Raw genomic sequence first — 25,005 nt, 5'->3', positions numbered from 1 at the left:
TCAGAGATTTTGAGAGGTCGGTGCAGTAACCAAAGAGGAAAGGTAGGAGAATTAAAGGTTGTCATGATGTTGGTGCCTTCTTCACCAACCTGTACCCTCCAGATGCTTTGAACTACAACGCCCATCAGCCCCACTCAGCACGGCCATATTGGCTGCTGGGAGTTGTAGTTCAAAACATCAGGAGGGCACCAGGGAGGCTGTTTGGGGGAAAAGGGACACCTTTCTTATCCTGTGGCTCTTCCAAGTGAGGAACGTTTCAAGTTCAAGCTTGCTGATTCAGTGCATCTCAAAGGGTTGCTAGAAAGGCTAGGAAGCTTGTTGCTGGGCTGCAATATACAGTATCTCAGCTGGTAAGGCAGGCTAGGTAAGTATAGTTAATCTTATCACATCCTTTCCTCTACAAAGGGTCCCACTTAGTTGCAAAAGAAGTTTCCTTTGTAATCATGGCTTTGTTGTATTCATACAGCAAAGCGTCCTGCCATACTTACAAATATGGTAGAACTGTGCTCAGCTTGGTCCAGACACCAGGGCAATCTGGTTGGGTATGTTTACATTTATATTTGCAAAATGTCGGCCAAAATGGCAAATTTGTGATGTTTCACAAAAATCCAATCCTATTTTGTCCCCCAAAAAACATTTTGCTGAATGTGCTATGAATATACGCCAGACCTGAGTGGCACCATGCAGATTCAATTTTTGGCTGCATAAGCAACAAGCAAAAATATGTTAATATTCCTTGGCAAGCATTCGTTCTTCTCTCAGTTTAGAAAGGATTCTCCTCCCAACCTGATGATTCCTAAATTCCTCTTTTCTCTGGGTTTTCCTTGATTCAATGAGCTTAAAATCCCTGTCCCCCCAGGCCACCATTGACATTACACTTGCATCCCAGTTCTGCATACATAGGTACTGGTCAAGCCCAGTCCTGCTTAGAAATGAAGGTAAGCCAAGCACTTTTGGACCAACGTTTTGACCATAATTTCCAGCAGTTGGTGCAGATATCCACAACGTTCAAGAATGATGAACAGTTGACATTTGAAAGTACATGACAGATGCAACGTTAAATCTATGTAGCCATATAAGTCCCTGGTGAGTATCTACCTGGGCATCACAAGATACAATTCCAGTGTTATTTCAAGACACTCTTTTCAGAGCTATTGTTTTGAGATTATAATACAAATTATGGTGGTTGTTTTTTTAGCCCTTGTTTTTTGTTTATGCAGCTAATGGTGCATGCAAAATAATAGAATATGCCCAAAGAATGCAACAGATTTCTCAGAATAAGACTTAGGTCATGTTCACCCTGATCTGGAAAAAAAAAACCCAACATGCTTTATCATTCATTCCCATAGTTCTACTCACAGCCTTCCTTTCTTCATTTGCTGTTAAGTTCTGCTAGTTGCCCACAACTATCTGTGTAAAACAACATGCTATTGTTTGGAGGGCACAAAATTTCCCCTCATCCTGAATATCTTGCACCCTGCAAACAAATCCAGCCATTTGAAGTTGAGAATGGATTTGGCCTCTCTAACAGCACAATTATATACATGTCCATTCAGAAGCACATCAACAGAGTTCAACAGAGTTTATCCACAAGTAATTGGATACAGGATTGTCACCTACCCTTCTTGAGAACTAAGGGGGGTATCCTTGTTTTCTTCTCTGTCACTGTATATGCATTTCCTTCAGCCAGACACCTCTGGCTGGCTATTCATCTAAATCAAGGGCAGTCAATGTCCTCCAGTTGTTGTTGGATTATAACTTCCATCATCCATGGTGCCTGGGGTTGATGGAGTTGGTATTCAACAACATCTGGAGGGCAAGCCACTGGCTATCTCTGTTCTAAATGTAGCTCTCTGGATTTTAGGAAACAAAAACCTTATTGCCTGTTGGCATGCAGCAGCACTCTGTGGCAGAGCCCTGCCTGCCATCCTGCTCTGTCTGATAGGGCTTCCCACCGTCTTTAGACAATGGGAAGGGTACCCCATCTCAACCATGACTCCTGTATCACTTGACCTGTTTGTAGTTCTCAAGGAAATGGAAGGTATGATAAGCAGGGCTAGCCTTATCCTTAGGGAGCTTCATGCTGCTGATTTTGGATATCATAAAAGGGCAGCAAAATGTTAGCTATTTAATTTATTATTGTATTTTTCTCCCAGAGAGAGGAGCCACTTGTAGATTTTCTGCCTCAGCTGCCAGAATAACTTGGCTGACCTTGTGTAATATACACCTTAACTTTGTGGTGGGTGAGGCATTTGCTGGTATGACTCTGGCAGCAAAATGTTTTGGGCCATCTCTGAGGATGAGTAGCTGTCCCTTCCTTCCTTGGGTGGTTTTGGATGACCTGGAGCTAGACTGCTTCCAGTCACATGGGGGATGTTATTTCTGAATCCCCCAGATACTAAAAGAAATGGGCGCTCACAGTAGAAATGAGAAGAGAAGGAAGCTATTTTTATAATTAACTTTTCAAAAACTGAACTCCCAAAAATGGTGCTTAACACCACATCAAAGTTAAACTGAAGATCAAAGGTACAGCAGAAGTGCATTCTGAAATACATAGACTAATGTAGCCCTTTTCCTAACATTTTAGGACAGAATGGCAGCTGTCTGTAGCCTACATCCACACAGTTAGCTTCTGCATTATCATTCCCCTGCTTCCTCTTCTTTCCAAGCAGTTGTAGAAGGGTGGTAGCAAGTTATAGGTGATTTACCTCCTCATATGACTACAGGCTACATGACTACAGGAGGAAGCATTCAAAGAGCTGTTGTATGACTGTTGGCAGCCTCAGTCTTTGTGTATCAAGCAGGATGGTGGGCTTTGAAATCCTTCAAGCAGAGACTTGATTCTCTGAGAACAGCTGTGAGCTGTGCATCATCTTCTTTGCCCCTGTTCTTCCAAAGAGTTTAATGAATGAACAGGTCAATTTCTTGCAGTCATCTGACTCCTCCACAGTCTCATCCATTGGTAGTATCACTGGTCTATCCATTGGGTCTTATATTTGACAAAGGGAAACAGAGAGCCATCTTATAATGGATGGAACTACAATTGCCAACATATATTACTGAGCCCTCCATGGTTCTGCTAAAAGAATGTATGATATAGACACTAGAAGGAAGCAATGATAGGGCAAAGGTCTTAGAGAATGCACACATGCACACAGTGACAGTGAACTAATATGAAAGCAAGTTCCACATCCATTGAAATGCTAACCTTGCTCTCTGCTTCACTAGAGTCAACTTCATTAATCAACTGAGATCTGTCAGGAAAGAATGAGCTTGGGAATTTGTGGTCTCAGGCTGCCTGTAAACAGCTTCCTTGAATTTTTGCTTTCACCAAGTGGAGCTGGGAAATAGTCCATCTTTGCATTTACAAGCCTCACCATCAGTGGAGGTTGGCCTTTTGGGCAAACGGAGCACTGCCCAACCAGTCTGCCATCAGCCAGCCCCACCTACCTGTCTTCTTACTTGCACTCAGTCAGGGGTGGGTCTCCCTGTCACTGGCTCTGGCTTCACTTGTGATTGGTTGAGGATTTTTCTCTGCATTGCTAGTCTCTACACACAAATCCCATCATCATCATCATTTATTGCTACCCTTCACCAGAGGTCCCAGAGTGGGTTACAACAACCTTCAAATACAATATTAAAAACAATTAAAAACAACCTAAAATCACAAGATAGGGTGGGTTCTAAAAATATAGGTCTTAGGTGTGAAAGGCTAGGGTAAAGAGGTGCATCTTCAGCATTCGCCTAAAGCTGTACAGCGAAGTTGCCAGTGAAGTCCTTGGTGGGGAGTTCCACAGCTTAGGGGTTGTCACAGAGAATGCCCTCTCCCAAGCTACCAACCCTTTGAGCTTCTGAGGGTGGCGGAATTACCAGAATGGCTCCCTCTGCTGATCGCAACACCCGAGAGGATCAGTAGGGAAGGAGGCCCGGAAATGAAATGGCAACTAATGCAGCTGTTTTAAAACAGGAGTTACAGTATATGAGATGTAAAGGGTACCCCAGCCAGTAATCTGGCTGTTGCATTTTGGACCAGTTGAAGTTTCTGAGTTGTTTTCAAGGCCAGCTCCACACAGAGTGCATTGCAATAATCCAGTCTGGAATTTACCAGAACATGGAGCATTTTGGCCAAGTCATCTCTGTCCTAAAGGGGCCAAAGCTGGTGAACCAGCTGGAACTGGAAAAAGGCACTCCTAGCCACCGAGACCACCTGAGCCTCCAATGACAATACTGAATCCAGGAGTACCCCCAAGCTGTGGACCTGCTCCTTCCAAGGGAGTGCAACCCCATCCCAAACAAGCCGTCTCTCCACCACCCAGACATGAGGACTTTGGACACATAACACCTCTGTCTTTTCAGGATTCAGCTTCAGTTTATTGGCCCACATCCAACCCATCACTGCCTCCAAGCACTGGTCCAGCACCTCAACTGCCTGTCCTGATTCAGGTGGAATGGAGAGATGGAGTTGGGTGTCATCTGCATATTGATGACACCTCACTCCATTTCACAAAATATAGCTGTGAGGGACATGATCCTTCATCCTGTGAAGATTCCAACATCTCCTTAGGTAGGACCCCACATAGCAATGCGCAGTCATAGTACATAATGAGTCCTCTACTTCATCCATTGTCAAGGAGAAAAAGGGAATTATGTCCAGTTCTTCATCTATTCTATCCTATCCTAACTTTTTTTTTTTTTAGTTTGATCAACCCTACTCACAATGAATATTAGACCTACCCTCTTGGGAGATTGTAAACTTCACCCATGATGATAACACAGGGATATCAAGAGAATGCATTTCGGGGGACACATATCTATTGCTTGCTACAATATTCCTTAATTCAGGTCACCTGGTGCACTGGGCCCCTCAGAATCTGCATTGACACAAATCCTAAACAACATATGGCACACAGAACCACTTCTTATTGAACCAGAAAAGATTTTCCATAAAACATTCCCAAACTCTCCATGTGTTTCCAATTCATACTTTTTCTTATGGGCCCTCCCTTAGCATGTGCAGGGCCCGGGGCAAAAGCATAGTTGGGGGTCCCCCACATTTGCTCCGGGTCACCGTCTTGGTCTTGGCCGAGTCGCCGTAGGTGCGCAGGCACCAGTCCCAGAACTGCCGGCCCAGCTCGCTGTCCCTGGGGCGGCTACTGCTCGCCGACTGCAGCAGGAGCAGTGGTGGTGGTGGTGGCTTCACCATGGCAGGCAGGTGGGCAGGTGAGCGAGCCCCTGTCCTGGGCAGAGAGAAAGAGAGCGAGCGAGCGAGCGCTGCACCCTGCCTGGTGTGGCGAAGGCGAGCAGGCAGGGAGGGAGGAGCCGGCTGGTGAGCAGATCACCAAGCGGGGGGGCCCCCAAAGCGCAGGGCCTGGGGCAACTGCCCCACTTCCCGGTGCCTAGGGGCAGCTCTGTTTTCTTAAGGATCATACCCTGTTATAAGTAGCCCTTTATTAGAATTTGCTGGGGGGAAATGATACACACTGCAGACATAAGAGTAACACAAATTAGGAAAAGAAACGAAGTTAAATGCTCAACTGAGGGCTTTTTTAAAAAAAAGCAACAATAAAGAAAACAAATGGCAAGAAAACATAAAATCTATACAAATAAATTCACATTAAAAGAGATCAAAAGAGGATTTAAATTAATATACATTTAAAAAGTAATGGACAACAACATAAAATGAAGTTTTGCATAGGTTTTCTTTTTTAAGTAAGACAAAAGCATATGTCTTGAATATTGTTTCCCTGGGAGTTGTGCATGCTTACCTAGCTGTAGCATCACAATCTGGATGTACAAATAGCATCTCACTTAGAGAGCAGCCCACCAAGTATGGGAATGTTGCACTTATCTGACTGGAGTTTGGAGATTGCACAGTAACAGTGCTTGGCTGCCAGAGCCTTTCATTTCCAACTACATCTATCTGCTCTTGCAATAAGAATTTATGCAATCATGCAATCACTATGACATACGCAATTGCTATATGTCAGGATCGGCTAACCTGTGGCCCTCCAGATGTTGAACTAAAGCTCCCCTCTTCCGTCCCAGCCAGTATGGCAATGGCAAGAAATAGTGGGAACTCCAGTTCAACAGCATCTGGAGGGCCACAGGATAGCCACCCCTGCTATATGTAGAGCTCCCTATCAAGCATTCAGACAAAGCTGCCCCCACCGCCATAAATGGTCATAACTGAAAAGCAGCCTCTTTGTGTGCCCTACATTAAGGGCAGCTTTTAATATAAGCTTTACAATTATACTGACATGCAAGATGGTGAACACTGTACATATCTGTGCGATGTAAGAACTGTTTTGATATTTCCACAAGAGACAAGAACTGTGCCAGCTTCATGTCTTTCTCTCTTGCTTGCAATCTCCAGATAAAGATATTGCCATCCCTATGCACACCATTGGCTTTTAGTTGTGGGGGCAGTGCAGTGCACAGCACGGTGACATCACATCACACATTGTGCTTATCTAGAGCTGTTGCAAAGAGGAGGGCAGAAAGGGACAGCACAACCTCAGCTCTGATATAATGTCCAATTGTGCCTGAACTGTCCTTCTAAACTTCTGCTTATAAGCCCTCCTCCAAAGAAGTTTAAGTCAGTTGCAGTTAGGAATGGATGAATCTGTCAATTGCGGTTTCTCCCAGTTTCTCTTTTTCTAATCTTCAGTTTACCACATTTCGGTATCAGTTTGCAAATTTCTTTTTTAAAAAAGTCCTCATGAAAATTCATGTGTTTTAGTGCACATTTCTCCTAATATACACATTTTGTATGCAATTTTGCCTACTTTTTACAAGCCATTTTCTTAGATTTCTGTAAGCTGTTTTCACAAATAAATGCATTTTCATGCATACTTTTACCTAATATATGCATTTTTGTGTTGGAGAACTGCATTGCAAACATCAGAGAAGTGCAAATTCCAAAGGATAACTGCATTTTTACCTTTTTGTTTTGGGAAATGCAAACTAGGCAGATTCCCAAACCAAATCTCTCCCCCATCCTTAGTTGCAGAATAGATCACAACTGTTGGCTGTTTTTCAGCATGCCTCAGTCCTCTCTAAAATCAACTAATTAAAGGATGTGATATAACCCTCTTCCTACATAGGTCTTATCCACACGGGAGCCTAACTGTGTACTAAAGATGCTACTTTTACAATCATAACAGATATTCAAGGTCCACAATTCTTGTTCAATGGTAGCTTCCAAACTGCTGTTTTCCATTCACACAAGTAGGCGTTCCTCTGGGAAGGGTTAGTGTCACTGTTTCCTTGTTGCCCTGCCCTCTAATTTTACATGTTTACTCCCTCTGGTTCAAGGCTGAAGCTGGGAGAGCACCTCAGTGTGCAATTGACAAGAAAAAATGGAACTGACTAGACCCCCCTTCCCTTCTCCATTGTCCAAGCCTGAGTAAAAGGTGGAGGGGGGGAGTGAGTGAAAAGCAAAGTAGGCAGCAGCTGTGGCAGCTTTTGCAGGCGGCAGAGAGAGAGAGAGAGAGAGAGAGAGAGAACGGGCAATGGCGTGTAAGAGAGCCCGCCCACTAAAAAACATCAAAGCAAAGTACCTACAAAGAGGAGTGCAGTGCAGCTGAGATGGTTTTTCCTTTCCTTTTCACACTATCAGCAGATTGGGTTAATATGGATTAAAAGGGGGAAACTGTGTGATAGCTTCTGCTTGCCTGCAACGTCATGTGAACCATACTAATTATAAGAAGATGCAAGTAACACCAGACACTAAATTGTTGTGTGGATGAGCCCATGGTCAAATTCATAGGCTGTTGTAATGGGACTGTGGAGTCTTGAGACTACATTTTGCAACAGCCTCTCTTGTGACCTGTATCTCTGACCTAGAGAGGAAGCAGGAGAGTTGTCTTCCTGGAAAAAGAGAGAGAGGAAAGGGACTAAGCCTGAGACCAGTTCTGTGGGGGGCTGGTGAAGCACTTGTCTCCAGTTCTGATTATATGTGCCTACTATTGATTTATAAATCTATTACACTGTATACAATGGTGCTGGTGGCTTCATGTCAGTGGGGCAGTGGAATCCACTCTGGAATTTAGTCCTACACCTAAGACTAAAATTCAGAGCGGATTCCACAGCCCCACTGACATGGAGCTACCAGCCGCCACTGACTAATATAACAGGAAAACTGAAGACGCTATGAAGCATACATGATTTTGTTTGATACGATTTGAGATTTCCTAGTAAAGGAAGACAAATTCAAAGTCTTTCTTAGAAGCCAGTAATGGTTCTTAAATAAGATACAGCTATTAAGTTTTAAATACCCTTCAGGACATGGTCACATGTTGGTTCATTAAGAAAAAAAGCTACTTTTTGCAAAATGTGTTTTGCCTCTAGCAGGCATTAGAGGGGTAGGGTAAAAACAACTTCAGGGGATGTGTGATTTTTCAGCAGAAAAGCAGAGCAAGGGAAAAGGTTAAGAAGCTACGTTCTTTCCTTTCTAATTGCAGCTTCAGGGGTTCCATGTCACAAAAGACGGGGGATGGGGAAACAATTCAAAAACAAACATGAAACTACATATAACATGTAGTTCTGCCCTCAGCAGAAGAAAAAAAAGGGAATGGAAAGGGAAAACAAGAATGAAAGAAGAAGCAAAAGCAAGAGGGAAGCCTTATAGATTATTCTACATCATCATTGTGTAAAACAGTTGATAAATAACAACTTGTTGCCCTCCAGATGTTTTTGGACAGCCAGCATGGCCAATGGTCAGGGCTGAGGGGAGCTGTAGTCCAGCAACATCTGGAGGGCCACAGCTTCCCCATCCCTGTTTTACATATTAGCATACACAATCAAAGTGTAATTAGGGCTAAGTTGAAACTACTTACCTTATTCTTCTTTCCAAGAGTGCTGAAAAGCAGTGCCCATATTTTGGTGTGTGGTTTGTTACTGCAATTTCTTCCTTCCCTTCCTTGTCCTCAGCTTCATTTGCCTCTCACTACCATTTAATCTGATTGGCCTTGGGGACCCACATCATTTTGGTAATGACTTTGTGGTGCCACATGATGACATCCTGGATATGTGCAAATGAGGCCACAGACAATAGACTGAATAGCAATGTGAGCAAATGAGGGAGAGGACCATGAGGACAAGGGAGAAGAAGGCAGAAGCCAAAGGAACAATAGGGCACCAAACAGGATCAGAATACTACAAACATCTAGTAAGGAGAGTGTTTTTTCAGTAATTGTTCACCTGCATCATCTCTGCTAATTTCAAGGCAAATGTTAAAATGAAAGAATACTTGGTGCAGTTGTAATTGTAATGGCCATCAAATGAGAAAATTATTTCCCCCTAGTTTCTATTCAGCTCACAGCTAAAGATATTACCTAAAGATATTTCCTGTATGGACAGTTACGACTTGCAAGATATTTCCTCAGTGGATGTTGATGGCACTCGACTAGTTATGATACACCTCACCTGCTTGGGAGGGACTGGGAAGTAAGGCAACTGGGATGCAAGTAGTGGAGACAGAAGCCTCTTGAGTATTTTTGCAACTGGCTGGTGGGTTTCAAAAGGCTGCCACTTGCTCTTGAAGAACTGATGTGGTTTTAAAGATTTACGCTGTCTGTCATGATCTGACTGTATATTTGTAAATAAACAGATATTGCAGAAATCACCATAAATCTCCAGCATTCTCTTTCCAAAGAAAATGATCCTATAGCAGCTGCCTCTGGAACTTTCTACTGTTTGGGGAAGTGGGGATCTGGGAACCAATATATTTTGTCTAAACTGAAAACAGATGTGGGGCTGCTGTTAAGTCCTCTTGATTCATATTGTGGCTATGACTTCTCTGTGGAGTAATATCTAGGCAGTGCAATTGCGTGCTGCAAAAGAAACTTGACACAGGTTTTCACTTTTTTTACTGATGTATGCATACCTGAATATGAAGCTCATGTGTGCCAGGTCAGAAAAGTTAAAACAAAATTACTGTTTGTTGGCATGAATAAAAGAAGCTTCAGACTTGATTTCACTAGTATCCCTGTTAGTGACTTCCACTTAAATGACTGAACAGGAAAGACTTAGTAGCACCCACTGATTCATAGTTGTCTTATGCACATAGTTAACTTACGGAATTTGCAACCACAAGATGCAGTGATGGCCTCTAGCTTAGATGGCCTTAAAAGGGGATTAGACAGATTCATAGAGGATGTCTATCAATGGCTACTAGTCATAATGGCTATAAGTTACCTCCAGGATCAGAGGCAAGCATGCCTCTGAATACCTATTTCTGGGGAATGATAGCAGGAGAGGGATGCTGTGCTTATGCCTTATTTGTGGGCTTCTGGTTGGCCACCAAAATGCTGGACAAGATAGGTCTTGGGTTAGATCCAGCAAGGTTCTTCTTGTGTTCTTATGAATGGTTGAGGAATTGTTGGCCAGGTTCAAAGGGCAGCTTAAGGTCCCACAATGTGCTTTTGCAAGTCCAGAGTGTTTTTTGACATTTTTTTCTTTGGATTGCTAACCGCCCAGGCAGATCACAAACTACTTTTGAAACTCTCTTCAGAAAGCAATTTGTCATGTGGCACTGGGGCTGCTGTGTCAGGGGGGAAAAGGTACGTTTAATGAAACTCTATTGAGCTCATGGAACCAGTTTCATGCTTCTTTGCATAAGATAGTATTATTCACAGTATTCAGTCATAGCTGATCATTCAAGACGTTTGAGACATCCGTGTTAGATCAACAGAACTGTAATAGATTTTTGGGAATCAGTGCAGAGTCTGCATGTGCTACTAATAAATGAAAGTTGTCAGTTGACCATTATTGGGAGAATGATTTGAAGAAAGTTCATTAAACATCTGTTAAACACATTGCCCTGGGGGGAGTCTTCTGCTCATGGCAGATTAGAGTAACCACAATGGACTAAATTTGCACATCATGTAATTTTACCTTTTTGCTGTATAGCAATAAACCACAAAGGAGTTGTTAAAAAATTAAATTAAATAATTTCTGAAATAAAAGAAAATGCTGAAGAGAAAGGGGGTAAAAGAAAGAAAAGCAAAAGCAAAATGAACTTACCATGCTGCGAGTGAACTTTTCTAGAGAAGTTCTACGACCTTGCTCATTCTCGGGCTTTGGAAGGGGAAAAAAGAGTTAGGATGGAAAAAATACTAAAAAGAAAAAGAAAGAAAAAGAATCCCTTCAGCTAAAATTTTGATTTAAAAGCATTAGCAAAAGAAAATAAGAAAGATGAAACATCTCAAACAGAAGGCAACTGCTCTTTGCAGCCAGCTATTGTATTGTAATATTCGTATACTGTTTCCCTTTGGGAAACATCCTGTTCTCTTCTCTTAAAATGTAGTTCTGTAGTGCTAGTCCAAACTTATGCAGTTCAAGAGAAAGATCTATAATGCTGCATTCTGCATCTGTCATTTTTTTTAAAAAAATCCCTGTGTTTTCCCTTCTGTGGTACAGGATGAAGCCTAAACTTTCCCAAACAGCAGATGGTAGTCACCAACCACTGAAGAACCATAATAGCCCATATCCAACAGGAAGAAGCCACCCATGAAAGCAGGCTCCCCTGCAATTTTGCATGTGTCTTTTGATTTGGATGGTGATGCAATTCCTAACTGGGACCATGAGTTGTTCAGGGTGAGCACTGGATCAAGGCCGATATCCTTTGAGACCAAACTACTCAGTTTTATTATGCTGTTGTATATAACTAGACACTTGTGAGATAGGACATGCACAATGGTTATAGTACAGTGCTTTTCAGGCTGTGGTCTGAGGAAGTCTGGGGTTCCTTAAAAGCTTATCAGAAGTCCCTAAAAGATAAGATCATCACCATTACTTATCTTATCCTGCAATATGCAGGCACAAGGAAGCATAGGTGAGGCCAGAACTGGTCCCACCACTAGATAGCTGATGGGGGTGGGTGGGGAGATGTTGGGAGACAGAGCTGTGCGTGCCACTTGGCTAGCTCTGTGCCTCCAAATTCACCCTGTTATCCTCAGGTGTGGTGGAGGATGCTATTTCGTTGGAAGAAACCAATCACCAGTCCAGCCAGCTTCTGTACATGGACTTTGGGGGCAGGGAGAGGCACCATCTTTCCCCTCTGACTCAGGCAGCAAAAGATCCTGCTCTGTGGCTCACGTGAACTGAAAGTGTGTGCCTATATGAAAACATGACCCAGAAATCCTCTGCTTTTGCAAGGGATTCCATGATGCAGCCTCAGAACTGTCCCTCAACAGATAAATCAGTGTGGAAGTGTTTCCTGGAGGTAACAAGTCTGAAAAACACACAGTGGAAAATAAAGCATTAATTGTGTGTTTGTGTGTGGATGTTTGCATGTTGGATATAAAACATATCTGATATATGGATGGAATAGGGTATACGAGAGTTGGATAAATGTGTCTGATTCCCCCCAAAAGTACATATTAATTATTCTTTATTTTGGCAGTTACCCATGCTCTGGTAACCTTCCACAGACTACTAGAATGGGTTGTACAGGGGGCTTCCTTTAAAATTGGTCCGGAAATTGCAGCTGGTCCAAAACAGGGCAGTGAGATTATTAACTAGGCCTGGATGATTTGACCACATTATGCCTGTGCCTTGCCAGCTCAACAGGTTCCCAGTTCACTTCTGGGCTCAATTTGAAGTGCTGATTTCAACCTTTAAAGACCTAAATGGCTGGGGACCAGCCGTATCTGAAAGACCACCTTCTCAAATGTATGCACCCAACGCAAACCTTTAGATCCTCTTTGGAGGCCCATCTTCAGGTGCCCTCAGCAAATGAAATAAGGTGGGTAACCATCAGGGCATTACTAGCGGCATCATGGTTATGAAATAGCCATCCCAGGGAGGTTTGCCTGGTACCATCTTTGTGGTCTTTTGGCACCAGGTGAACACCTTATCATTCACCCTGGCTTTCTAAACAATTTATGTAGTCTGGGTGTCTCATTTTTTTAAATCTGTGTTTTTAATGTCAGGGATGTTGTGTATTCTGTTTTTGTTGTATTTATTTAGTTTTGATTTTATGTTTTGATGTTTTATTTTCTATTTACATTGCTTTTCTATTATAAACCACCCAGAGAACTTTGTGTCATGGGATGACATACAAATGATGACAATCTCACTTTTCTATGATAAAATGAAACTCAAGGTAGCTTACAAATGAATAAAAATATATTCTGCCTTTCTAATGTATCCCAATTCTGAGATCAGATCAAGTTTTCTGTTCTCTGATTCAGTCAACACTTGACACCTTGGCAGTGGAATCTTATGCATTCATACACATACTCAGGAGTAAATCCCACTGAGTTCAATGGTGCTCAGTCCCAGGAAAGTGTACTTAGGGCTGCACCCTTATAGAAAATTTTGGCAGGATAAACCTGTTTTTCTATTTTTTAAAAAAATTACAATTATTTATCTACTAAAAGAAGTAAAATAATTTCATTATAATAAGAAAACCACCAAAAGTTTGGACATGCTACCATTCTCCAGAGAAACATGACTCAGCACATTTGGCATAAGGCAAATCCTATTAAATAAGAACAAAGAGATAATTTGCAAACTTCCAGTCAATTGATACCGCATGGGGATGGTAGTGGTGAGGAGAGTTGGGTGATGTCAAAGGGTCAAGCTCTTTGGAGAACTCTCTTTTCATTCTTTCTAGTACAACTACTCTACTCCTCCAGGGTACAGTGTATGCTTGTGATGTACAGATCAGATCTACATTCTGGCTCTTGAGCAGATGGAAGAGAAGTGAAAGAGGGCGATAACAGATTTTGCCAGGAACCTGTCTATAACAGGGATGAGGAATCTGTGCCCTCCAAATACTGGCTGGGACTGAAGGGTTCAGTACTAGTGTGTAGGAGGAGGATGGGAAACTTTTGGCCCTCCAGAGGTTGGACTACAACTCCCATTATCCTTGACCATTGGCCAGGTTGACTGAGGCTGATAGGAGCTGGAATCCAACAACATCTGAAAGGCCACAGGTTCCCCATCCCTGGTGTATAAGGATTAATCAGGTACATGCTGCCAGTAGTAAAGACAGGCAAAAACACGTATTTCTTGTCAAAACATCTCATAAAGAGCAGGAAGGAAAATGGGAACAAAGACCTACTGCTGTCATCACCAGCAAAACTCATGAATGCCAGACAAAAATAGATGCTTCAGTGTAAAGGCTCCTTGGGATTGTGCTTCATAGGAACATAGGAAGCTGCCTTATACTGACTATGACCATTGGTCCATCTAGTACTGTCTGCATTAACTGGGAGCAGTTCTCCAGGGTTTCAGGCAGGGTCTCTCCTAGCCTTACCTGGATATGCCGAGGACCTTCTACATGCAAAGATGTTCTCCCACTGAGCTACGGCCCCTCCCCCAACTTCTTTTCATCTGGTTCTAGTAGTTTGACATATGCATCAAAATACTCAGAATCTTAATGGAGCAATCCAATGCAGGGGAAGCGGCATGGAGGAGGAGCAGGCGGGAAGCTCTGTTTGCTCTGGGCCATTGGAACATCGCTCAGCTGGGAGCTGTGCATATGAACGGAAAACAAAAAGGCGGCTCTCACAAATACCCCACCAGTGAGTAAGTGCTCCCAATTGATTTCTATCATAATTATTTTCTTAGACTGACCTTTTTCTTGGCATAACTTTGGCCCAGATTGGGACCCAAAGGTGAGCCGGGGTGAGGGGCCTCTGCTGGCAGAGCCCGGCAGAGCTGGGACCCTTCTGGCTCAGCCGGAGGTCTGCCACATCCATCTCCCCTCAGCCTGGAGTAAATACAAGTTGGATTGCACCCAACAACTTTAATAGATTAAATGTCCCATTAGAGAATGCATTGGAATGGGCTTTGAATTTAGCGCAGAACGTTAGAAAAGAAGTCTGCATGTCTGTAAATAAAATATTTTATATGCTAGTGTCCCCATGGTGAGGAATTTCAGATGCATTTCTGAATGATTTTCAAATTACTTTACTTCCAGCATTAAAGAGGAGAGGAAGACTTTTGTTTGAAATTCAAATTCTTAAAACTCCTCTTTGCGGCAGGAAACTCTGTGAATGCATAATTATAAAACGTTCAGGTTCGGGATCAGAGAGCTTTACATTGACACATATTTTCTCCTGGGGGCTCTCTAAACCAAAAGTGTCTTACTTTGGGAGACCAAAGGGTTTTCATATCTTATTTTAAGACTGTGAACACACTAGTTACCTACAGCAAAGTGTTTCCATTGGCCACAGCTGGAGGGGAACAGGTTCATCTGGTGCAAAATCTCTTTTGAAGATGAATTAAAAAAAAAGCAGTCAAGCTGATCCCACCTGGTTTTACAGTAAAAAGGGGTGTGGTTTGACTAGTGTGGTGTACTCCCATTTTCAGAAGAGAGAGGTGGAGATGCACTGGAACCAGCAGAACAGTGAGTATGTTTCTATCCTAACACCTGTTTGAAAATGCCAGTTCAGAAAGAGAGATCTGCATCTGAAAGCAGGGTCATGAATGTGCAGGTCATGAAGATTTGGATGATTTACATCTAATACTGAGTTAGATGGCCTGACTCTATACATGGTAGCTTCATATGTATAGATTTTGGGAAATGAATAGAGCTGTGTGTGATTAGACCTACTTCTGGACCACTGGATGTGCTGTATCCAGTGGTGTCTGATGGGAGGCTCTTTGATACAATCAAGATTTCCATCAGAAAAATAGGAAGCTCATTTTTGCTAAGTGCCCCTCCCTCCTGCAGCTCCCTGTGCCACCCTCTCAAACAGTGATGTGAGTTTGCTAGAAAATTTTGAATGGGGAAATTGTCTGGGGGGAAAATCCTATGGAGATTAGGATAATTTGCATCAGAAAATGTTCAGTTTGCATCAGAAGACTTCTTTTGATGTCCTAGAGAGTTATCTAGTTTAGAAGGTTTATTTTACATGTATTTTGTAAACAAAGCAAACATTTTGAAACTGCCAAGCTTGCCTAATATCTATTTGCAATTTTCATCTTTTCATTGTTACTAATGAAGTTATATAATTGAATTTTCTGCAAAAAAAATTATCTACATCATATCACTGCCCCCAACTCTCTGGGACAGATTCTGGGGGCTTGCAGAAGCTGGAGGGGAAGTGGTGAAAACTGTCTTTGCTCTGTTCTGCTGACTGAAGCCTCTGTTGCACCAAAGAGTTTTCCATCAGGACAGAGGACAACACCAGTGAATGCAATGTATTGTATGCCTTTCTGAAGCTGAAAGTAATTGAGACCAAATAAGTTCAGATACCATATCAGCTTATATAATTGAAGCAGCAAGGAGCCCAAACTCAGTCATGAAAAACTTTAGATGGCCTTAGGCAAGCCACTATTTCCTGACCCTTCCATCTGTAGCATGGGAATAATAATGCTGTTCTACCTTACTGGGTTCTTGTAAGGATTACTGAAATATTTCACATCAAGCATTCTGAAAACTTGACATACACTATAGACATAAGCTTTGCTTAGGCATTATGCCTGACAGGAAATGCCAGCCCAAGTAGGGGGCAAAGGGGCATGCGCACTGGCCCCACCTTCAATATCCTGCTCCACCCCCAACCTTCCCACATGGATCAGGAAAGTCTGAAGGGGGCTTTCCAATGTGTTTGACTAAAAGTGCTTAGAAGCCTCTCTGCAATCAGAAATCCCATCAGAGTTCCAATTTTGAGGACACCTCTAAACTTAACATGGGAAGCTTGCAGGGGGAGATGGCAGGGCTGGCACATGCAGGGACATTGGGGGTGGGACAAGCATGCAAACCCCCACATCTCTATTGACACTGGCATTCCTAGTTCAGCTGTAACCCCTGAACAAGGCTATTCTGAGGCTGCAATCCTAAACATGCTTACTAGAACACAATGAGACTTAGCTTCCATGTAAGTATATAGAGTTGCACTGCAAGTATGACAAATATAATGATACAGTTCAAATAACAACAACAACAACAACAATAATGTGTGCATTGGTTATCAGCTGCATTAGTGCCTAACACTCCTTCTGGGAGGAAGGGCGGGATATAAATGTAATAAATAGAATAAATAAAATAAAAATAAACAAATATAGTCTGCTGGATGATAAACTGTGGGTGACTGGATCATTGTTGTCATATTTGCCTGGTTGGAACCAGCACAAAGTAAAAGTTCTTGGGATTTGTTTAATCAGAGCATTCCATGTGTACCTCTTACAGCAGGGAGAATAACTACAAACCTAAAAATTCTGTCTGCTGCAGCATGACAACAGTTCAACCCGTTAATGGCTATAAATGCAGAATTCAACACCTACAAATATACAGGGGCTGCCTTATGCAGTTTTCAAGCATGCAGAAACAACAAAGGGGGGGAGGGCAGTTGCCACAAAAGAACAACTCAACCCAATGTTGTAGCAAACAGGTGGGCATAGCTATTTGAAGTATAAATGCTTGGATTAGTACAGTGCTCATTCCAGTTAGTTGCAAGTCAGTGAAAAATATCTGGGTCCACATGTTTATTGCGTTTATGTTATTTCTCCTTCCTTCGGTTCATCCCCACTACTTGCTTGCTTCTCCTCCATCCCTTGAGTGCAAGTCCTATTGCCAAGATGTGTCATCATTCCAAGGCTGCCCAAGACATTTAGCTGTGGCTACCAAGTCAAGGTGCATAGTACCCCAAAGGCTAGCCAAGTTATTTTAGCACCTGAGGCAAAAAAACCCACTAGCCTCTCTCTCACTACCTGGCAGTAAAAACACAATAATAAAAGCTATTAGATGCTATTGGAGGTCACTGATTCATAGGATTGCCATAAGTCATAATTGACTTGAAGGCACATAACAACAAAAAATCAGTTTGCTGCCTTTACATGACACCCCAAATCAGCTGCCTGATTCACAGAGGAAGACAAAAATCCCTCCAAAAAGCAAAGGTAATGAATAGGGTCATTCATTTAGATATATATAAATTTAAAACTGTTTGACTTGTATAAGACTGAGCTTACAACAGTGGGAAAACCCTACCATAGAGCAAACATATCATCTCTCATAAGAACATAAGAACATAAGAAGAGCCTGCTGGATCAGGCCAGTGGCCCATCTAGTCCAGCATCCTGTTCTCACAGTGGCCAACCAGGTGCCTGGGGGAAGCCCGCAAGCAGGACCCGAGTGCAAGAACACTCTCCCCTCCTGAGGCTTCCGGCAACTGGTTTTCAGAAGCATGCTGCCTCTGACTAGGGTGGCACAGCACAGCCATCATGGCTAGTAGCCATTGATAGCCCTGTCCTCCATGAATTTGTCTAATCTTCTTTTAAAGCCGTCCAAGCTGGTGGCCATTACTGCATCTTGTGGGAGCAAATTCCATAGTTTAACTATGCGCTGAGTAAAGAAGTACTTCCTTTTGTCTGTCCTGAATCTTCCAACATTCAGCTTCTTTGAATGTCCACGAGTTCTAGTATTATGAGAGGGGGAGAAGAACTTTTCTCTATCCACTTTCTCAATGCCATGCATAATTTTATACACTTCTGTCATGTCTCCTCTGACCCGCCTTTTCTCTAAACTAAAAAGCCCCAAATGCTGCAACCTTTCCTCATAAGGGAGTCGCTCCATCCCCTTGATCATTCTGGTTGCCCTCTTCTGAACCTTTTCCAACTCTATAATATCCTTTTTGAGATGAGGTGACCAGAACTGTACACAGTATTCCAAATGCGGCCGCACCATAGATTTATACAATGGCATTATGATATCGGCTGTTTTATTTTCAATACCTTTCCTAATTATCGCTAGCATGGAATTTGCCTTTTTCACAGCTGCCGCACACTGGGTCGACATTTTCATCGTGCTGTCCACTACAACCCCGAGGTCTCTCTCCTGGTCGGTCACCGCCAGTTCAGACCCCATGAGCGTATATGTGAAATTCAGATTTTTTGCTCCAATATGCATAATTTTACACTTGTTTATATTGAATTGCATTTGCCATTTTTCTGCCCATTCACTCAGTTTGGAGAGGTCTTTTTGGAGCTCTTCGCAATCCCTTTTTGTTTTAACAACCCTGAACAATTTAGTGTCATCAGCAAACTTGGCCACTTCACTGCTCACTCCTAATTCTAGGTCATTAATGAACAAGTTGAAAAGTACAGGTCCCAATACCGATCCTTGAGGGACTCCACTTTCTACAGCCCTCCATTGGGAGAACTGTCCGTTTATTCCTACTCTCTGCTTTCTGCTTCTTAACCAATTTCTTATCCACAAGAGGACCTCTCCTCTTATTCCATGACTGCTAAGCTTCCTCAGAAGTCTTGGGTGAGGTACCTTGTCAAATGCTTTTTGAAAGTCTAAGTACACTATGTCCACTGGATCACCTCTATCTATATGCTTGTTGACACTCTCAAAGAATTCTAATAGGTTACTGAGACAGGACTTTCCCTTGCAGAAGCCATGCTGGCTCTGCTTCAGCAAGGCTTGTTCTTCTATGTGCTTAGTTAATCTAGCTTTAATAATACTTTCTACCAGTTTTCCAGGGACAGAAGTTAAGCTAACTGGCCTGTAATTTCCGGGATCCCCTCTGGATCCCTTTTTGAAGATTGGTGTTACATTTGCCACTTTCCAGTCCTCAGGCACGGAGGAGGACCCGAGGGACAAGTTACATATTTTAGTTAGCAGATCAGCAATTTCACTTTTGAGTTCTTTGAGAACTCTCGGGTGGATGCCATCCGGGCCCAGTGATTTGTCAGTTTTTATATTGTCCATTAAGCTTAGAACTTCCTCTCTCGTTACCACTATTTGTCTCAGTTCCTCAGAATCCCTTCCTGCAAATGTTAGTTCAGGTTCAGGGATCTGCCCTATATCTTCCACTGTGAAGACAGACGCAAAGAATTCATTTAGCTTCTCTGCAATCTCCTGATCGTTCTTTAGTACACCTTTGACTCCCTTATCATCCAAGGGTCCAATTGCCTCCCTAGATGGTCTCCTGCTTTGAATGTATTTATAGAATTTTTTGTTGTTGGTTTTTATGTTCTTAGCAATGTGCTCCTCAAATTCTTTTTTAGCATCCCTTATTGTCTTCTTGCATTTCTTTTGCCAGAGTTTGTGTTCTTTTTTATTTTCTTCATTCGGACAAGACTTCCATTTTCTGAAGGAAGACTTTTTGCCTCTAAGAGCTTCCTTGACTTTGCTCGTTAACCATGCTGGCATCTTCTTGGCCCTGGCGGTACCTTTTCTGATCTGCGGTATGCACTCCAGTTGAGCTTCTAATATAGTGTTTTTAAACAACTTCCAAGCATTTTGGACCATCTACCTGTGTGAGTTTCTGCAAGACCTGCTCCCTGCATTTCTGGCTGATTTCCACCTGGCCTGGAAGGGCGGGGCCCTGTCTCTCTCCAGCTACAAAAGCAGCAACTGCTGAAGAGGCCAGAGACCATCTACCTGTGTGAGTTTCTGCAAGACCTGCTCCCTGCATTTCTGGCTGATTTCCACCTGGCCTGGAAGGGCGGGGCCCTGTCTCTCTCCAGCTACAAAAGCAGCAACTGCTGAAGGGGCCAGAGACCGTGTGTGTGTATGTGTGCGTGAACCTGCTGCTCGGGATGTCTATAGACTACTGGGGTTTTGTTTAGTATTATATGTTATATTTTACTCTATGTTATATTTTAGTCTATGTACGCCGCCTAGAGTGGCCGTTAATTCGGCCAGATAGGCAGCCTAGAAATAAAATTTTATTATTATTATTATTATTATTATTATTATTATTATTATTATTATTGAGTGATGTGACCCTCTGGACTTTCTTTTTCAGCTTTCTTTTTACCAATCCCCTCATTTTTGTGAAGTTTCCTCTTTTGAAGTCAAATGTGACCGTGTTGGATTTTCTTGGCAATTGGCCAGTTACATGTATGTTTAATTTAATAGCACTGTGGTCACTGCTCCCAATCGGTTCAACAACACTTACATCTTGCACCAGGTCCCGGTCCCCACTGAGGATTAAGTCCAGGGTTGCTGTCCCTCTGGTCGGTTCCATGACCAACTGGTCTAGGGAATAGTCATTTAGAATATCTAGAAACTTTGCTTCTTTGTCATGACTGGAACACATATGCAGCCAGTCTATGTCCGGGTAGTTGAAGTCACCCATTACTACCACATTTCCTAGTTTGGATGCTTCCTCAATTTCATATCTCATCTCAAGGTCTCCCTGAGCATTTTGATCAGGGGGACGATAGATCGTTCCCAGTATTAAGTCCCTCCTGGGGCATGGTATCACCACCCACAACGATTCTGTGGAGGAGTCTGCCTCTTTTGGGGTTTCGAGCTTGCTGGATTCAATGCCTTCTTTCACGTATAGAGCGACTCCGCCACCAATACGTCCTTCCCTGTCCTTCCGATATAGTTTATATCCAGGGATAACCGTATCCCACTGGTTTTCTCCATTCCACCAGGTCTCCGTTATGCTCACTATATCAATGCTCTCCTCTAAGACCAAGCACTCCAGTTCTCCCATCTTGGTTCGCAGGCTCCTAGCATTAGCGTACAGGCACTTGTAAGCAGTGTCTCTCTTCAAGTGTCTTTGGCACTTGTGGTTAGGCCTGTGGTAATTTTGCTCTTCTGAATTTATATGCTGTGCCCCTGCTCTCACAAAGCCTACTTCTAGGCCTACCCCTTTTAAAATTTCATCATTTCTTTGGTTTTTATCCCAGGGGGGAGGTTTATTCCGAACCGGACCTTTCTCAGCTCCTGTCGGGTTTCCCCCCTCAGTCAGTTTAAAAGCTGCTCTGCCACCTTTTTAATTTTAAGTGCCAGCAGTCTGGTTCCATTCTGGTTCAAGTGGAGCCCGTCCCTTTTGTACAGGCCCGGCTTGTCCCAAAATGTTCCCCAGTGCCTAACAAATCCAAACCCTTCCACCCAACACCATCGTCTCATCCATGCATTGAGACTGCGAAGCTGGGCCTGTCTGGCTGGTCCTGTGCATGGAACCGGTAGCATTTCAGAGAAAGCCACCTTGGAGGTCCTGGCTTTCAGCATCCTACCTAGCAACCTAAATTTTGCTTCCAGGACCTCACGGCTGCATTTCCCCATGTTGTTGGTGCCAACGTGCACCACGACCACTGACTCCTTCCCAGCACTGTCTACCAAACTATCTAAACGACGGGCGATATCCGCAACCTTCGCACCAGGCAGGCAAAACACTTTGCGGTCTACACGCCCATCACACACCCCACTGTCTATGTTCCTAATGATTGAATCACCCACTACAAGGATCCCTCCACCCCCTGGAGATATATCCTCGGCACGAGAGGATAGCTGCTCATCCCCCAAGGAATGGGTCCCTTCTAAGGGATCGTTTCCCTCTTCCTCAGCTGGATGCTCTCCTTCCCCGAGACCATCGTTCTCCGTGATAGCAGGAGAGCTATCATCGCTGGAGTGGGACACAGCTATAACGTCCCTGAAGGCCTCCTCCACACACCTCTCTGCCTCTCTCAGCTTTTCCAGGTCCGCCACCTTGGCCTCAAGGAAATGAAGTCGTTCCCGGAGAGCCAGGAGCTCATTGAACCGAGAGCATACCCACGACTTCTGTGCAAAACACTGGAAAGCCCCCACACCCCTGCTGGCTTCTTACCTGCATAGTTTTGTTTAAGGTTTATTACGTCAATGGGTTGGAGACTGCGGTTTAGTTGAGGTCAGGGAACAGACGGGCAGAGTGGGGGGCCCTGGCCTCCTCGCCCTGCTGCCGAACTCGCTCTGCTGCTTAACTCGCCTTGATGCTTTGTCAGCTGGGGCTCCCTCTAGCTCGTGGAGCAGGCTCCCTCGCTAGGGTGCTCTGACTTTATATGTGTGGCTGGTTCCTCCCAGCTACTGCTGCCAGCCAATGATGTGTTACTTGAGGCTGATGGCTATCAGCTGGGGCTTAACTCTTTAGTATGCTCTCAGGCTTCCTTCCTGAGCGAGGTGCGGGGCTGTTTAAGCTTTTGGCTGCTTTTAATCTCAGCAAGGGGCTGCGCCTTCCAGGCAAGTCTTTTGTGTTTGTTGTTTTCTCACCTAGAACAGCCTGACCTTTCTTTAACCTAGGGAAACAGAGCTTGTGGTTGCTCTCAGAGCAAGCTTGGCTGACACTAACAAAAGTTCAAGTGTAGGTAGGGAAAATCATTGTTATACCGGTGCAGGACAAAATGAAATCATGTTATAATACCATAAGAAATCATTGCTGTAGTTCTTTGCTCTCTGATGCTTACCTTTTTTCTGGATTAAAACTAGAGGCACACTTCACTTTTCCCTTCAAAGATACACATTAGGGGTGATATGATTCAGCTAATATGTCCTGTAAGGGTTACCTCTAGTGCAACAGGACTACCCCCTCTCCTCCCCCTGTGCATGCCTGACATCCTCCCCAAATCTGCTTCAGAGGGTTGGGAGAAGAGGAGGGAAAGTCCTTTTGTGATAGCAGTAATCCTTGTGCTGATGGGACCATACTTAGTTTTCGCCCATTAACTCCCAGAACAAAGGGCTGGCATCACCCTAACAACTGAGAGTTAGCTCAGTTGATACAGCCTCCCAGTGTCCCATCTTTCCAACTTCCCATTCAGTCAGGAGTCAGGGATGGGATCATGCCCCTGTGCCTTTTAGCTGTAGTACACACCATCACATCCTTAAGCCTTCCTTCAGGATGCTCTGCTTTAAAGGATGTACTTTATTTTCAAAAGTGAGCTGTTTTGGATTTATTTTTTTAGTGTCTGAACACATCTTGCTGTTCTTTTGCAGCAACACTCAAACACTCTTTTCAGTGTTATAATCAAAACAAGACTAGGGAACACCAGCAAGGCTACACCCTTCTGAAACAACTCCCTGCAATTCCATTAATCTTTCCCTTTTCTTGAAAAAAATTATTTTTAAAGATATGCAACCACCTGCAAGCACTTGCAGTACATTACCCTACATTTGGGGGGGGGACAGCCACCACAGAAGACTGGAAGGTAATTACCCCCCCAGAGCACAGCTATTTAAGAAGACCACCTCTTCTGGAATCAGACTACTACAGGATACCGTGGCACCACTTCAACAACCAGACTAGGGCTACATTAATATGGGGGGGGGGATCTTATGCTTTTCATCATTTGACAAGACCCCAACAGAAGCAGCAGAATGATGCTTATTGGCAGTCACTCAGCACCCTGAAGCTTACACTCAAAAGTAAGATGTGATTTAAAGCAAGCCTCTCCAAACAGTGACCCACCAAGCTCACCAGTCATGTACGAACAAGAAAACCACATATAACAAATATGACCTTACCATACCATCACATTGTCTGCCCTTTCCCATTCCAGCCAGGCTTATGCCACCAAAACCACCCTGAAGTCTACGCCTGGTGTAAGAAAACATCTCATTTGGTCCATTGCCTCTATACAGTGTTTAAAATGGCAGCCAGCATGACAAAATAAAGTTCTGGAAAATACCTAGCACAATCTTGGCCAGAAGTAAAAGCTGAAGAGTACAGCAGTTTTCACTGAATTGTTTCAATACATTCAATCCAATCTAGTGGTCCCTTGGTTGTAAAGGAGCACAAATGTGCATATGGTATTTGCATATGAACTTGCGCCAGAATAGCAATCTGTGCACATGTCTGCTGTACATGCAAGGCTGCCGCCACGCTGAAGGAGCTGTGAAGGCTTTGCTCAAGAACTCTAGCTGTGGCCTCTGAGCTCCTGTACACAGAAGGAACCACTGGACTGTGGGAAATACATCCAATTTGTTCAGGGCACATTGGAGCTGCAGCAGAGATTTGATCAGGCTGTCTTTCATTGGCAGCATATGGAAGTCCCAGCCTGATGGAGACAGCAAAGAGCAAAGCAATTGGAAACAGCCGCAAACTCAAACCACAGAGACCAGGACAACTCTGTATCAAGTGTCTCAAAGGTCGAAGGTGAGTAAGAGAAGTGGGGAATTCTCTCATACATGCACACAACGTGGTTATAGGTGGGAGACCTTCTGAAAAATATTTAAACATAGCTACAAATGGAGATAAAAGTACCTTTGTTCCCCACCCAACTCACTGCAAGGACTGGACATCCATACAACAAGAAGCCCTTTGTTGTTTT

At 43.5% G+C, this 25,005-nt stretch overlaps 1 protein-coding gene across 9 annotated transcripts in view; it reads right to left on the bottom strand.

The window, feature by feature from the left end:
- RGS6 (regulator of G protein signaling 6) overlaps nt 1-25,005 on the bottom strand; it is a 340,045-nt gene that overhangs the window by 2,184 nt on the left and 312,856 nt on the right. For 8 of the 9 annotated variants that reach the window (XM_061611195.1, XM_061611196.1, XM_061611197.1 and 5 more), the window contains one exon: nt 11,026-11,079. The exons of the other annotated variant lie outside the window; for it this stretch is intronic. In XM_061611195.1, coding sequence (XP_061467179.1) covers nt 11,026-11,079 — 54 coding nt within the window. The remainder of the gene's footprint in view (nt 1-11,025; nt 11,080-25,005) is intronic. 9 annotated transcript variants of the gene reach the window in all.

Source organism: Rhineura floridana, chromosome 2, assembly GCF_030035675.1.
Source record: "Rhineura floridana isolate rRhiFlo1 chromosome 2, rRhiFlo1.hap2, whole genome shotgun sequence".
In the NCBI taxonomy this organism is placed as follows: Eukaryota; Metazoa; Chordata; class Lepidosauria; order Squamata; family Rhineuridae; genus Rhineura; species Rhineura floridana.
This window is presented reverse-complemented; position numbering and strand designations above follow the sequence as displayed.